This window comes from Rhipicephalus microplus, chromosome 5 (genome assembly GCF_043290135.1).
Source record: "Rhipicephalus microplus isolate Deutch F79 chromosome 5, USDA_Rmic, whole genome shotgun sequence".
Classification (NCBI taxonomy): Eukaryota; Metazoa; Arthropoda; class Arachnida; order Ixodida; family Ixodidae; genus Rhipicephalus; species Rhipicephalus microplus.
Genome location: NC_134704.1, coordinates 157,548,134 through 157,563,923, shown reverse-complemented (window position 1 = coordinate 157,563,923; position 15,790 = coordinate 157,548,134). Strand labels below are relative to the sequence as shown.

Here is a 15,790-nt window from a genome sequence, read left to right as displayed (position 1 = left end):
TACTTTTGTGCCAAGGAAGGGCCTATTTTAAAATAAAATCACATTTTAATGGTCCGCATCGGGCTACGTACTTGAGATTACCCGCCTCAATGAGCGGACCAACCGGACCAACTCCCGTCACTGTTGTCGTGCACAACGTTCCCCGGCTTTACTGCACAAGCAGCAACAGACAAAAAGCAGCGAGAGCCACCACAGCAACAACGATCATTGAACAATTTGCCGTCATTGGTGCCAAGATTGCAGACGCTTTTGGGTCAACTGCACTGCGCTAGATGGCACTACCTGTCCCATGCAACTACGAGAAAACTGAATTTCGAACCCCTCGCAACATTCCCCATAGTAACGTTCGGCGGTTCTTTTTTTTTTTTTTATGAATCAAACAGAAACAAACAAGCAGCATTTTATTGCATCTCTTGATGCAATAAAATTGCATCTCTTGATGCAAGGTTTTTTATTTAGTGCAGCTAGATCGATCACTAGTGATTAATTGTAGGCGGTCCGTCTGATGTCATCAGGATCATATTGAGAATGTCCTACTGCAGTGCATGTGTTCTTGTACATTTACCTTAACTTCTCGATAGGTAGGGCACTGTTGTTGATAATATTGTCGTTTTAGATGTCATACGTTGAGCTTTCACTCCGACGTGAACTTTTTTTTACTTTAGCGCCCCTTTCACAATTTTCAGTGTATCGCCACCTATTGCAAAGTGCTATTCTCTCCCGAGACTGTTACTCTGGTTTTACGCATATTAAATTTCAGGCCTACTCTTTTGATTTTCTTGTGCAATTCAGTTATGATTTTCTTGTCCCATTCAGTTATCATGAGTTGCAATTCATCTGCTGAGTAACTCATCAGCGAAATGTCATCAGCATATTGTCGCAGTACAACGCGAACAAAGCACAAGTACGCCTTGAGGCAGCGAAAGCAGCGTGTTCTCAACAGCTGAGCCGCAAGATTGTCTTCTTTGTTCTCGAGTCAAGCCAGAGGCCCACTACCTGGTGTGCGCTAAATCCCCACATCATCGTTGTCATTCACACGCAGACACGGGTCAATATCACAGGTTGCTGAGGTACTTTCCATCAACTCTTATCCCTAACTGTTCCGAATTGAGGGCCCTCAAAACCTCCTGTAAGCACACAGTGAACAGCATTGAAGACACTCAAAGGTTGTTAGAATCGTACAGCTTACTTATCCCTGAAGTCAGCCTTAGCCCTAATGTGATTTGTCTTGAAGAAAACGTGTGGGCAAACATAAAGATCCGTTTATTTTTCATTCCTATTGCACAGCATTCACCTGCCAATAAACCTACCTTTTCTAGTTCTCCTAAACTTTATGTTTTTTAACTACTAGACCAGATTTTCAATAAACAAGTACTTCAATGTTGTCCACTTTGTTCCAGAAATTTATATAACTGCACCACATGGCAAATGTTGAAGACACCCCCATAGCGTAGTACTAGGTAAGACATTTGATTACTAGGCATGAGGTGTCTGGTGTATCCGCTGCAAGGCAATCTAGGCAATATTTCATGTGCAAGCCATTTTAACTGAGGCTTTTAACTGAGGCTTTTAACTGAGACTTCTGGTGACGGTAGACAAAGAAATGCTCAACAAATAAACCTGGCAGAAAACTACATTAAATGTAATTAGCTGCTTCTGATAATTCAGGGAACTCAAGCACGCAGTCCAGACATGACTGTCTTTGCCCACATTACTTTAGTTTACCAACAATTATGTTTGTGGGCTACACAGAGATGGCTGGTCTAAAGTACTGTTGTCGTTAGGCACCTCATGTAATCACCATGTGCTGAAATATGGTTGTGAAACAAAAACAATATTTCAGAATCAGTGTCCAGATTTTGTTTCGAAGATCAGCTTCGACAGGTTACATGGACATCGATATCCTTCTCTTTCAAAATGACCTGCATATGAGATATGCAAAAAGCTTTTTTAAAATGGTAACGTTTTCTGACAATTTACAGCTATAACTACCCACCTTTTCACTTTGCTGCCCCAGCTGCCAGAGATAAGCTCAAGGCCCCTGCAATAATTAGTAACTTTTTTGAGCATTAATTGATGTCTGCAGCCACATATCTTTTTCACAGACCTAACTGCGACCGAAGCTGCTCACATTTTCTTGTAATCTGTACAGGTCTGTTTGAAACACAGTGGTAATGAGAGCCACACCACCCTGCTACATTGCAGTTGCTCATGGTGTGCCTACCATTTGCTGCACATCCACAATAATTTTATTGCAATAGCAATTATACGGACACTCTCGACTGGATTTTGCCACTGGCATCGCCGTCGACGCAACCATCATTCACCGTATATGTATACGTATTCATATATATAAAGATGCAAAAAAGAAAAACAATCCAAAAAAAGACTCTCGCGCATGGAATCGAACATGCAACCTCTTGCTTGTGAGAACGAGGCATTAGCCACTGGGTCACGAAGAAGCACCTCCTTCAACTTTCAAAAGCAAGCTATTTATATCTACCACTTACCGCTGGTGATGGCCATCTTGTAGGAACGGTCGTGTTTTAAACATCACCAGCAAGATGGCGCAATGAGCGTGCAGAGGAACTTCAGCATTGGTAGATTGTCGCAACGCGGCGGCATGCACTATCATCTATCACGCGCACTTTGCCCTGCGAAGAGGGGGGGCCTGGACACAATGCGTGCGGCTGCTTATTTCGCGCTGGGGAGAATTGTATGTCTTGGGCTTTCACCGGAAGGATTTTGTTGTAGTTACCGGGCCCACAAACGTCACTGCACTTGCTGCACAGTCCCTGTTTGTGAAAACGGTGGCCTTCTCAGACACAGCGAAGTAATAACTGAGACGCTTATTCGTGTTCATCTGTATCTGTGAGTACGTTTTGTGCGTCAATTGTGCGTGAGAAACACGTGGCGCGTTTTGATCTGCTCGCCATTCTTCTCGTAATTTTCATCTTTGTGGAAAAGCTGCGATTTTTTCGATGAGTAAAAGTTAATTGCACCCCCGAACCGGCAGTTTGGCTTGTGGCACTTGTGTTACAAAAAACCTGCAACCTTTCCAGCACTAAATACTGCTAAACAATAGAAAGTTGGTACGAATGCAGAAATATCTATTCGGATATGCAGTGGAAATGCATGCAGACAGGCTTGCATTTATTGAGAAGAGCAGTACAATTGAACTCCGCTACATCGAATGCCACTTCAGCGAAATTTCTGCTACAACGAAAAATTCACGATTCCCCGTCAGCAGTCCATAGGAGTCAATGAATAAATATTGTTGCCACAATGAACACTTTTTCTTTGATCGTCCCGCTTCAACGAAATTTTACAATGCAATGCCAAGCTCAGATACTTATTTCTATGCAGTAAACCCAATCTTTAACATTTTGATGCATTTTCAGAGCCTGAAAACGCGCCAATGAAGTCTAAAACATGCGTTGGCACCACCAGAAACCGCCGCTGTTCAGCAAGCATGGGTGCCCCCATTGCTCAATAGTGATGACAGTGAGACTGCCCTGCTTTTGCAACTGCTGCTTTTGAGCCGCAGATGACCCGAAGCTGAAGTTAAGTCGCTCAGTTGATGGTTTCTTTCACGCAGCTGCTCGGCGCAACCACAAAACAATGCCTTTTCCGATTCAATGCTTATCATTATTTTAATGCTTGGCCAGTGTGGTAACTAATCAGAGCGGCTGTTTGTCTGCATTATCAACAAAATCAGCTAGCCACGAGTTATGGATGATAAGAATGGCATAGAATAATGAAAAAGTCGCCGCTCCACGATACGCTGCCTCCATCTCGGCTTTGTCAGATACTTTTGACGATGAACAGCTTCTGGTGTTAACAAGTTAATGCAACTGTTTGGTTCGCTCACCAAGGCGGTTTTAGGCATTGTTTCAGCATGCTTCTCACCATGGCCTCGCTATGTGTGGGTGAGAATCACAGTGTGACGCTGCTGTGAAAGAATAGGAAGTAGTGGATATTTTTTTACTTTTGAGAATAAACCTTCTTTTGTTTTGCTAGCTCAGATCAGGTATATTTTTTCGACTTCACGACAACGAAATTTTCGCTTCAACGAAATTTTTTCAGTGCCCCGTCAGTTTCGTTGTAGCGAGATTCAACTGTAGTACAATTCATCACCAACACTCCTATAAGCATCTTCAACTATCTGCTCGGCAACATGCATAGTGCATTTCCATTTCAAACGCAGTGCTTGTCTTAAATTGGTAACAGCTGAAAAATTACATGCCACTGTTCAGTTTAGCCTTCATTGTGCAGAATTGTTTCACATTCACATTGCTTGCACAGAGAAAGCAACTCGATGGAACCATGTAGGCTAAACAACATTCATGACAGACTCATGCAATGTCTGAATAGAAGTGAGCATGAATAAAGCTCAATGCGCGGACACTCATGAAAAACACCTGTGCAGCACATCCCAGTACAGTGCCAATGTGAAATACGAAGGTAAAATGTTTCACACTAACAACTATCTGCCATGCGGCTAGAGCAGCAGGTACTTCGTTGCAATGAAGACACACTGGTTTACACAAGACAGCATTTCACAGTGTAAAGGCACACGCACACAAGAAAACAGAGGAGCATCTACTCTGCCACCATGCCAGGCACTATGCTCCTCATAATTTCGGAATGCTCCTTGGTTAAGCCAACAGGTGCTATCTCATGCTCGTGCGAGAGAGCCAGAAGTTATTCCACTTGGATTAAAAGAAACTGAAATCATTGAAGCTGGTTTATTAGGCAAAATCTGTGGCACAGCATTCACTTGGTTTGTTGGTTGAAGCGAAACAACTGAAATCATTGAAGCTGGTTTATTAGGCAAAATCCGTGGCACAGAATTCATTTGGTTTGTTGGTTGTAGCGAAACAAATCAGCAGACACAAGTTTATATGGGAAAATCAGTGCATAGTTAGGTGCTGCACACTCCATGCACTGCGACTGGCATGCCGCTGCGCAGCTGTCAGAGCAGACAGTTGAGAACCCGAGCAGAGCCAAATGCTCTCCCAACGCCTGCTAGCACGTAGTTTATCAGAATCATGACCTGCTGCGTAGTCGATTGTACCAACAGGTACACATCGTGTCCTGCAGGAATGACGTTTTGAAGTTTCTCGTCTTATCCCTGCTTTATCGGGCAACGAAATAAGTGAATCAGGGCTGAGCGACGTAAAACGTATTTGGTTCTGGCTGCCTCTGGTGTCTCGCATTCTGCCGCTGCATGCTCGAATTGGTCTGAGACACCACCTGTGCAAGTGCAATGATCTAGTGTGATGTTCCTGCTGCCATAGAGCTTGTTAGAAAAGAAACCTACACAAGGCATTTTAATATCGGTGTCACACAGGCGTTTTGTACGCTTTTGAACTGATGGTCGATCGACTCAAGTAACAAGGACGAGAAGTCACACGGGCGATTTCGAAGGCCATCGAGTCAATTGTCTATAGAGTGAACGGAGCACTCAACACCATCATTGAAACTTCGATGGCTATTGAGCGATGGAAGCAGAAACAGCGCAAACACGTTCTCTCATTCTCAGTGTGCTCGAACCCCTGATAAGACAAAGAAAAGTTGCACCATTAGGTTTTAAAAGTAGCATGCATGGGCGTTATTATAAATTATTCAATAAAGTGTTTGTGCCATTTGGAATGTAGGAACAGCTCATACTCTCGACAACAGCAACATGCTGGCTCCCCCTGCTCATTATTCCCAGTCTGTTTCTGACGCCATATTGCGCGCAGCATTGTTAAGTTGTGCCCCGCTTCTTAAGTGTGTTTGTGAAGTTACTCCTTTTGCACGTTTTGTGCAAAATGAATAACGCTTTACCGACAATAAAGAAAAAAGCTGCGCGAGCACCACATCAGCTCTGGGGTTAGTGAGAAGCAGTGTTCGTCATTGACTTGTGGGAGGACCGCCTGGTAACGCTGAACGCCCGTTTGAAAAACCTCTCGCCATGCAGTGACATGGTCTCTTCCGACTAACGCAATTGGCAAGAGAAAGACAAGCTTTCTCTGTCTACGCTGCATTTGATCACCGCATCCATGGTTGTCATCAAATTTTTTACCAGCTGCAGCTTTTCTTTAATGGCATCGGCTTCCTTCTTTGCCGTTTTAAATCCAGCATCAATCTGCATGATCGCAACCATGTAAAAAACCATCGCAGCCTTCTCATCTCGAAATTATGCTTCTTGGTTGCTCATGACGAGAGTAGCTTGCAAAACAAGTTGCAGCGGCCTCCGAAACGTGTAAACACAAACCACACACTGCACAAATACAACCACAAAAAAACGGCAGCCACACCTGCTCATGCACAGACAACATTGCCAGTTTTGCTGCTTAAAACCTAAAAGCCAAACATGCATTATTAAGTATGTAGAAACACTTTATTGTAATCTTCACACAAAAATAGCAGACAGATGTGTGCTTTTAAGTGTATATAATTATTTTCCTTACGAAGACACAAAAACGAAAAACAAATATTTCTAGCACCACCCATCTTTAGCGAGAAATACCTTAACTAATGAACGACCATTGAAAACTGCCGTGTAGCAGCGTGACAGCCGTCAACATGATGGCCCTTCAAAAGTGTCCTTGTGACGCCGGTATAAGTCAGCTCAAAGCTGGTGGAACATTTTAATGAACCTTAATAATTATTTACTTGCCATCTACCCTTCGCAGTTTTGATGAATGCAATGCAAGGTCAAATAATGCTTTGCTGGGTTGATGGTACCGTCACCTAAGGAGCAAACTGAGTTATGTAGCATATTATCATAAACACAACTGGCCACCCAGCAGCACTATGCAGACTTGTTATGATCAAGCCAAGATGTTGGTTGGTTGACCTTTATAAACTGGCACAACCTACCGTGGGGCACGAAATGGGTGGTGCCTTGTTATATAAATAAATTTGTTTATAATCTCAGAATGTTCAGCAATAGATCGTTTTTTAAATAAGTAGTTAGCTTCATTCACAGAAAAATAAGACTATTGTTGAAGAAAATGCTTGATATAGATAACCTTTGCATTCAATTCGTTTCGTCTCGCTTAGTAAATCGCATATGGCCTCACAAACGCTCCGTGGCTGAAACCCAGTGGGGTAGCCCTAAAGGAAAGAACAATCGGACGTAATAAGGTGAATTTCATCCTTCGCAATGCTTCATTCTGAAGTTTTTTTTTTTTTCTTTTTGTTGATTGGTAAGCAATTCGCACGTTCAGAAAAAATGACACAGGGCACAGAGTAGCAGAACTAAAGGGTAAAAACGAAACTTTGTGAATGCTGTAGCAACCGATGTTCATGTCAGTGTTTGTTTCAGAAAGTAACGCAAACAAGGCAAGTGGCTTTAGTGAATGAGAGAGACCATGCCGTCATCGCTGCCACTTTACAAGGTGAAGCGAAAAATGAAACGGGGCTGCGACGTCCTCTCTGGACGCAATCGTAGCACGTTCTCTTTCTCGTCTTCGCCTCAAGCTCTTAGCATGAGCTGTACAAGCGGTGAAGTAAAGACTACAATCATGATGAGCAATGATGGTGCCATGACAATTTCAAGCAAAGCACTTTACGAGACTCGGTGGCTGAAAACCTCTGTGGCACGAAGCCACAATAAACGAGCACGCCGCCCGGCCACTTACAATGAAGTTTCACGGCGAGTGGCCGTGGAGCCATCAGTTTATAAATGCTCCGAGTATTTTGCAAGTATGCAGGTAGTGGGCACGCACCAATAATATTCAAAGTCTGAAAGAATAACAGCTTGCCTGGACAGTTATGAAGTAAGTATCTAGCATTACGCACACCTGATGCACGCATTTAGCCATCAGTACTGATGATGGACAGCAAGGCGCTCACTAATGTGGAAAAGTTGGCCACTTTCGTGCAGGTTTTCCCATTTGTGGTGGTAAAGAATGTCCCTTTAGGATATCTTTCAATCTTGCCAGAAGCCCAACGGGCCGGGCATGGGAGCTTGGTGCCACAATAGCTATCAAAGCGATGAAGCGCTGCTGTCTGCTAAGACTCTCAACGTTTCGTGCCCGCCACAACGCAAATGGCACTGCACCAGGCTTTCAAAGCACCCTCTAAAGGTCCCGATTGGTGTGTTTCAGTGTTAACAAGGACTTCTTGTGTTTAAATATCAGCAGCCTTCAAGCACAAAGCATTTTATTGCCTATCTGTTGAGCTGTGTACAAGGAAAACCCTGGACGTGACATGTGATTACTACTGATGGCTGAAAAAGATTCCAGGAAAAGACTACAAAAAATGCCAACCCTTAGCATGATGAAAATACGTGCTTACCTCGTGGTGGAAGTGGTGGTGGCGTGCCATCAGCTGTGGATCCTTCCAGCTGTATGAGAATGGCAGTGCATGGGTGCACAATGAGATGTGTTGTAAGCTCACTCTAGTTATGTGCACCTACACGTATTGTTTACAATGTAAACTAACTCTTCCCTAAGTGCACAGAGCTAAGCTTGAAATAAGTGACAACTGCAAAGTTAAATTATAGTACAATGGATGTACTTAAACATCACTATAACAAACTTCAATCTAACAAAAGTCTAAGGGTAATGAAGAATCTAACTTTTTATATCATCATGAGCAAAGAGCATTATGTTTAGCCTCAATCAAGCGTGCATGAGTATTGAAATCTTCAAATATGAATAAACTACTAGTAAGGCAACAAACTGTCCTTGACTGTCTAATCAATTATCCAATATGTTGCCATCATCATCTTCATCAGTCTATCTTGTGTCCAGTGCCGAACTAAGACCTCTCCCAGTCATCTCCATCCTGATCTGTGCAATTTATCTATTTTATGCCAGAAAATTTCTTGATTACGTGGCTCCACCTAACCCTATCCTATTCTTCAGTTCCTCTGTGTAGTTGAAGAAACACTGAAGAGAAACAATGACTTCATTTAGATTGATAAATAGCACTCTAAGGACTCTAATGATCTATGTTTCACTATCATAGGTTGATTATTAGCAGATAAAATGAAGTTTGAAGCCTAGTCTTTAAATTTCGCGCCCAAGATCAACATACATGATGTAAGGAACTTAAAAACGCATTTTTGGCATTTGCAGGCATTGGCTCAACGAAATTTTCCGAAACTTCGCATGCTAGGTTTATGGCACCCACAGATGACAACGTACTTCACTGTTACAAAGTGAAAGCTATGTAGGATGCAGTAAATGCCTTCAATATTTCTTACGTCACAACGTTTGCTGCGGGAACCTCAAGGTGGCGACTCCACGTGCATTTATTTTTGGCCCGTTTTCTCGCTTACCAAGCCTCGTGTCACAGTAAAGGTAGTGTTTTCAGGAATGTGAAAGTGTACTTTAATAATACGTGAAAAATCGTTTTGTTTGTCTGTTTAAAGAGTTCCAAAACAAGAAGTGAGATTAGCTTTCATTACTGTTATAGAACAATTGCAACAAATAATGAAACTGCATGCCAGTAGGCTGCAGAACCTTTAAGATCCTCTTGGTGATGCACAAATTGCAAGTTTTGCAGAAAAAATGACTGCTGGAGGTGTTCACCAGGTAAACACACAGATGGAGGTGAAATACCTTCTCACTTCTGCAGTTTCCTCCTGCTCACACACTCCCATTTTCATTTCCAACATTAGGTTACACTTTCAACAGTTACTATTCTGCATACAACATAAGCTATATAAGACACCTGTGTAATAAAACTTGGTAGAAAAAAAACCTTGTTGCCCCGGCATGCCGAACATGCTGAGATAGAGTGCAATGGTTGTAAAATCCAAAGACTTCACTCGTAGATGAACCGGGTTTCAAGGACAAATACGCCTGGCAAGATCGGCAGTGCATCTGAATTCTGCTGTTTACTTCAGCAAAAAAAGAACCCAGCTCCTTGTGCCACGTGCCATTCCTCGTTTTTCTCTTCTCCTAGAGTGCACTGTGTTCACTGTTTTTAACACTCCCAGCCTATAAATTGCTGCAGGCGCATTTTCAAGAAACAAAAATGCTGTTAAAGGCAACGGTGCCTATTTTGCCGTCTGCTAGGTTTAGGTGACATGCACATACAAAGTTCGCGTGGAATATGTTCAACGCACAGAGCATTGCCACAGCATATCACTGAAGGAGAGACTGTCTGCCGCTGAGCCCAAAACATATACCACTGCACAAGTGAACAGTGCGATGTAGGATTTTTTGGTCAACTTACTCTTCAGGTACACTGACGATTCAATGAAATCTGCACCAACGATGCCAAAGGATTTAGACAAAGGTCATGCATGCGGTGTTTGTATAGCCTATTGCTGGGAACACACTTGCAATAGAACCTCGGTGGCACAATCGTGGCTCAAAGGACTGGCAAGTGCTACGAATTTTTCTGCGTTCCCGGGCAAGGCCGATTATCCGGCGATGTAACAAAGTACTGTTGTTGCGAATCGTTTTTCAGCCCAAGAAATTTTATAAGAACTTACGCTGAAGTGCAGGTTTGAACGGTTGCTGCCCGCGCTACCACGGAAAATACTGCAATCGCGATCAGCAGCAATAGCTCATGCACGGATATTTGGACTGCGCTGCCAGTTTGGCAGAATTGACAAACTGGCATGGTGTCTTCCAAGATTACGGTATTCACTTGCATAATAGGCGCACTTCTTTTTTTTTTCAGAAAATCCAGCTTGAAGTAGTTAGGGGTGCGCCAATTACCTGGGGTAAAATTTCCAAAAATTTTTAAGTCTGCACACTTGTCAAATAAATGGCGACTTGATTGTTTACCAATTAATTCAGCATAAAACAAACATACCTTTCAATGAACAAGCAAGAGCCATCAACTGCACACACACACACACACACACAAGTGAAATTTATTTGCACAAATGTCGTAGGTGTTTCTACTTTTTTGTATTCCGAGACCGAGTCGGAGAGCACAAATTCATTCTCGCCGAAGGAGGATTCGTCTTCGGTGTCAAAACTATCCGCACCCCACAACATGTCGTCCTCACTTGCATCCAGTGCGTTCGAGATACCCGTATTCCTGAAGCTTTTCCTGACAATGTCATCAGAGATCGCCTGTCACGTTTCCGAGATCCACCCGCACGGCATTTCCACAGGTGGCCTCCTAATCTTACCACCTGGAGTCAGCTGATGTTGTTCTCCAGCCATCCAGGTGATGTACAGCCTTCGAAAATTGTCCTTGAAAGGCTTATTCAAGGACACGTACAAGGGCTGCAGTATCGATGTGAGGCTGCCCGAAATCACTGCCAGACCTGTGCCCAGCTTTTTTAGCTCATCTCGTACGCGGTCTACTAGGTGCCCACGAAAACTGTCCAGGACGTGCATGGACGGCAACAACAGACCACCGGGCCGCCGACCCCAGACTGTTTTCACCCAATACCCCATGAGTTCCGCACTTATCCAGCATTTTTTTTCGACTCTGACATAGGTGCCTTGAGGGAAATTTTTCTTTGGGAGCGTCTTACGTTTAAAAATATGTAAGGCGGTAGCTTGCGCCCATCCGCTGTCACCGGCAGCATTACGGTGTATCGTTGTTTATCAGTGCCAGACGTTCTGACAATGACGCTCCGTGCACCTTTCTCCTCCACTGTAGTGTTCCCCGGCATATCAAAGCAAAGGGGGATCTGATCAGCGTTGCCGATCTTGCACAAAATGAAGTCTTTCTGCTGTCGGAGCTTTATAACGAAACGGTGCAAGTCCACCTCTTTGGCCTCATATGCTGCGGCCAAGCGCTGGCACAAGGTGGTCCGCCTTCGCATTGCGAGGCCATGGCGCCGCATGAAACAAGTTGTCCATCCGGAGCTGGCTTTGAGCGCTTTTGCTTCGATGCGCTGTGCTCGGGCTATTTTACGCACCTCAGTCTGCACAATATCCAATGAGACAGCACAGCCGTCTTGTCGTAGCTCCCTTATATAACGGACTAGTTGCTCTTTGACGTTCGGGTACCCGCCGGTCTTGGCACCGCGGAAAGCCCGTTGTATCTTCATCGTCGCCTTAAGTTTGTCTTCGTGATCCCTCCAGTACCGATAACTAGTATCTCCAACATCGAAACGGCTACTTGCAGCTCGGTTGTCATGCTCCAGCCCGTACTGCACTGCCTTCAGTTTAAATCCAGTTGTGTAGCTGGCATACTTCCCCGTGCTGGAACAAAAGTTGAATACACGACCACAACATACGCACACCATTTGCAAAATGGCATTTCTTTCTTTTTCTCTAATGATGGTGATGGCGATCGAGCCCCCGGCATTGCAAACGTGACCTCCAAGGAGCGCGGCAATTTGGGGGGGTATCAGTAACTAATGCAACAGCAGTTTAATTTTTTTTTTGTTTTTTCGATCATGAACGCTTTTTTTTTTTGCAAGTTTTGTTTCAACAAACACGTTGGTTAGGTCGTTGTACTTCGAATTTTTTCATTTGTTCATCGATTTGCCTTTTTTTTTTCTTCAGGGCATGGGGACCATGTTCCAACTGTACCGCTGGGGGGTAGAGTTGTTTCTGAATACGGCCAAGTTCAAAGTGCGCCTATTATGCAAGTGTGTAGATTATGCGAGTAAATATCATATACCTGGAAACCTTGGAAGCCCAAATGCTCTTGCGTGCCTTCATGTTGAGATAGCAAATCATGTTGGCTTCGCCCTTTTTTTTTTTTTCAGATGCACTGATAATACTGTAATGTGCTTACGTCTGCCTGCAACGCTCTCCAAATCACGCTCCCTATGAAAGCTGGATGACGATCGAAAGAGGAAAGGCACAGTCTTAAAAGAAGAAGCTAGGCCTCGTAAATTCAACCTGCACGGTTGTTGGAGACGCCCACATTTGCCAAGTCTAATTTGCATGGGAGAATCAAATTTTAAGAAAATGCCCCCCCCCCCCCAGTGTGGGCACGGCCATTAAACTAGCAGAAAACATCCCACCCCCCATCGTTGTGATAAGAAAACAACAACAAAGGACAGCAATTCTAACATTTTCTGGTCTTCATCTATTCTGAGCAAAGCAGTCTTTATGTCCCTTTTCCTGCAGCACTTCAAAGTCACACGTAAAGTGTACTACAAAGGTGCTGCTAGCTGTCGCGGGTCGCAATGCATCTCGGTCTGCACACATGCCATATATTTACAAGCACAACCATGATCGCTGCGGTCTAGAAACTTTACTAGGAATCATTCAGACCTGTTCATGAGACTGCTGCGGCGCCGAGATGGAATAACTTAATATGCACAACAGCTTTCCTTTGTTGCTGATTTTTCGCGTTTTCTGTAGATACAAAATTCGAATGATACGAATATGTTTCGTTACCCAACAAGATTTTTATGATTGAGGTTTTACTGGATAAATAAGTACTGAACAGCAGTCCACAGTAACAGCTGTTGTGATCGGCACCATGTCTTGGTGCCGCTTGGATGCATGGAATGATTTTGGCTATATCTATCCTGGCTTGCTCTGGGTTTGCAGCACTTCCTGAGGTGTCCAGAATCAGCGACAGCACAGCAGTGGTACTGCAAACTCTTTAGTGCCATCGGCTCGCCTCGCCAGAAACCCTTTGGACATGCACGACTGACAGATTACCTAGAAGAAACTATTTGCTGTCTGGGCTGCCTAAAAAGAGTGGTCCCCTATCTTGGGTCCTCAAAATGCAACAGACAGTGAACCAAGCGCTAGGTAATCATCTTCGGGGGTGTTTATCACTTTCCACGACGCATTTAAAATCTTTATTATCAGCACACCGTGGCCTGCCCGGCAGCGATGCCTCCACGATGAGTCATCTCTGCACGTTAGACTCCCCGTCATCGCACTGTGCTAGTTTTGTTGTGTACTGTGTGTGTTTCTCCCTCGCTGTGAGACAAACTACGCGTGCCTCTTCCCTCTTTCCTGGCTAAGAAAAAAGGTGGTGTTTGGCTTTCCCTCTTCGGGGGCGAAAATGAAGACGACAATTTCATTTAACTGTCCTGGTTTTAACTGTTTTTCCTTGCAGGGAATGTTAAGAAGACCAGGGCATCAAACACGTCGCAAGACGCTCCAAGAAGTTTTCTTCCTTCTTGTTGAGATCACGCTACCTCCCACATGTAAAATAGTATCAAAAAAGTTTCTGTAACCAGCTTCAGCTCCTCTGCTTGTCTTCCCCCTGAGACTTGGATGGCTCTAGGTCCTGACAAAGTCCCCCAGTCACAACATGGCGGAGTACGATGTAACTTTATGGGTATGTCTTATTAGAAATATATCACTTTGAAAACAACAATGTGTAGCATTCATAAGCCACTAGCTGTCTGAACATTTTAATTTGTCTGGCTATCTGCCTCACTAACTGCATACTCAACCATGGCCGAATAATTACAAAAATCTGGATATGCATTTCTTCAATCTAATATGCTTCTAATAATGAAAATCTTCAGCTCATATTTGTAATTTCAAACATTTGCACACCCCAAATTTCAGTATAATGAGCCATGCTTATACGCAGTGTCAAGAAAGTAAAGTTGCACTGCTGGCACAAAAAAAGACCGAGACAATAAAATGAGACTCCTGCCAGAGCCTGCTACGAATTTTGTGATGGAGCATCTGATGACTTGTATCAATATAACCTGTATTTCTTAAATATTTTCAAAATGTAGCTACACTTCAGCTAGTAATTTGTAAAATCTCGGTTTGCACAAAAGTGTGGGCTCATCTTCTTACTCAACTTTTACCAGAGTTTTACGTACCTGCTGCTGGTCGGCCAGTGTGCTGGAAGAGCTGCTACTGGTTGCTCCATCCCACGACTCATCCTGTGAAAGATAGCAGTGTGTCTTTAGCCCTAGCAGTCACAGCAATTAAGACCTAAAAATGCTTGCTCCCAATGTCGGACATTATCCGCCGCCTGTCTGGGGAGCAGCTGTCACACTCTACCATACTGCAACTAAAAAAGCCAACGGATAACTTAGCCAAGGCAAGGAAGAGGGACATTATTTACGGTTTTTTAGCCGTACTAAAGTAATGATAGTCTCTCAAATTGAAAAAATCATTCTAGATGAAAAATCACTTTTTTGTGTGGAGGGAATCCTAACTCACAACCTTCGAATTACATGTTCGATGCTCTGCTAGTGGAGCTACAAGAAAGCGCACTTTCTCGTCCACTATATTGTAGACTGAACATAATCATTAAGTGGCATGAACAAAAAAAAGTTCATGGTGACATCGAGCAGGCATAGGTATCAAAGTGACTCCCAGTGTCAGTGAATGCGAGATATGTCGATAAGTGCTGGCAAGTGGATGACTATGTTGCTAGAATCAAGTGCAAGACAGCATGTTTGATGGAAGAATGCACGCAGCGATTGAGTCATTGTTAGGTAAGCTCACATAACCCCACCACACGAAATGAAACCAATTTTTCTTGACACTCACATGTGTTGGAGGCAGAAGTCCACTTGATGATGTTGATGATCTACTGCTGCTACAAGCGGAACCTGGTCGTGGGGAGCTGAAAGAGACAACTGTCACTCAACAATGGACCAGAGCAACATACATTACTGGATCCCTCTACAACCAAAGCAGCCCCGTGTTTTTTGTTCACCACCATATGCTCTTAGCATGTTTCGGCGCTCTGGCAGAGTAACATTATCTCGTTGCCTCAAATAGTGGAGTCTCACCTCCTAAATATTCCTCGCTTCACAACAAACAATCACACTTCAACATACTATCGTTCTGCAACATTGCATCTGCTTCTACTTCTGCCATCTCTTAAAAATAAAACAAAAATTTAACCACGTTCACTTGGTGAACACTGATGAAACGGCAAGGCTGGTGAAGTGCAGCGACGTGAAAGAAGTAGAATGAAG

General features: G+C 43.7%; 1 protein-coding gene across 3 annotated transcripts in view; it reads right to left on the bottom strand.

Annotated features, from left to right (window-relative positions):
• Positions 1-15,790, bottom strand: part of spg (dedicator of cytokinesis spg) — a 212,128-nt gene that overhangs the window by 13,558 nt on the left and 182,780 nt on the right. For 2 of the 3 annotated variants that reach the window (XM_075896109.1, XM_075896110.1), the window contains exons 33-35: positions 15,357-15,432; positions 14,678-14,740; positions 8,293-8,341 (exon numbers count right to left, since the gene is read on the bottom strand). In XM_075896109.1, the coding sequence (XP_075752224.1) occupies positions 8,293-8,341; positions 14,678-14,740; positions 15,357-15,432 (188 nt within the window). Of the gene's footprint in view, positions 1-1,985; positions 2,042-8,292; positions 8,342-14,677; positions 14,741-15,356; positions 15,433-15,790 lie in introns of those variants that run through there. The other variant, XM_075896111.1, reaches the window with a different exon arrangement.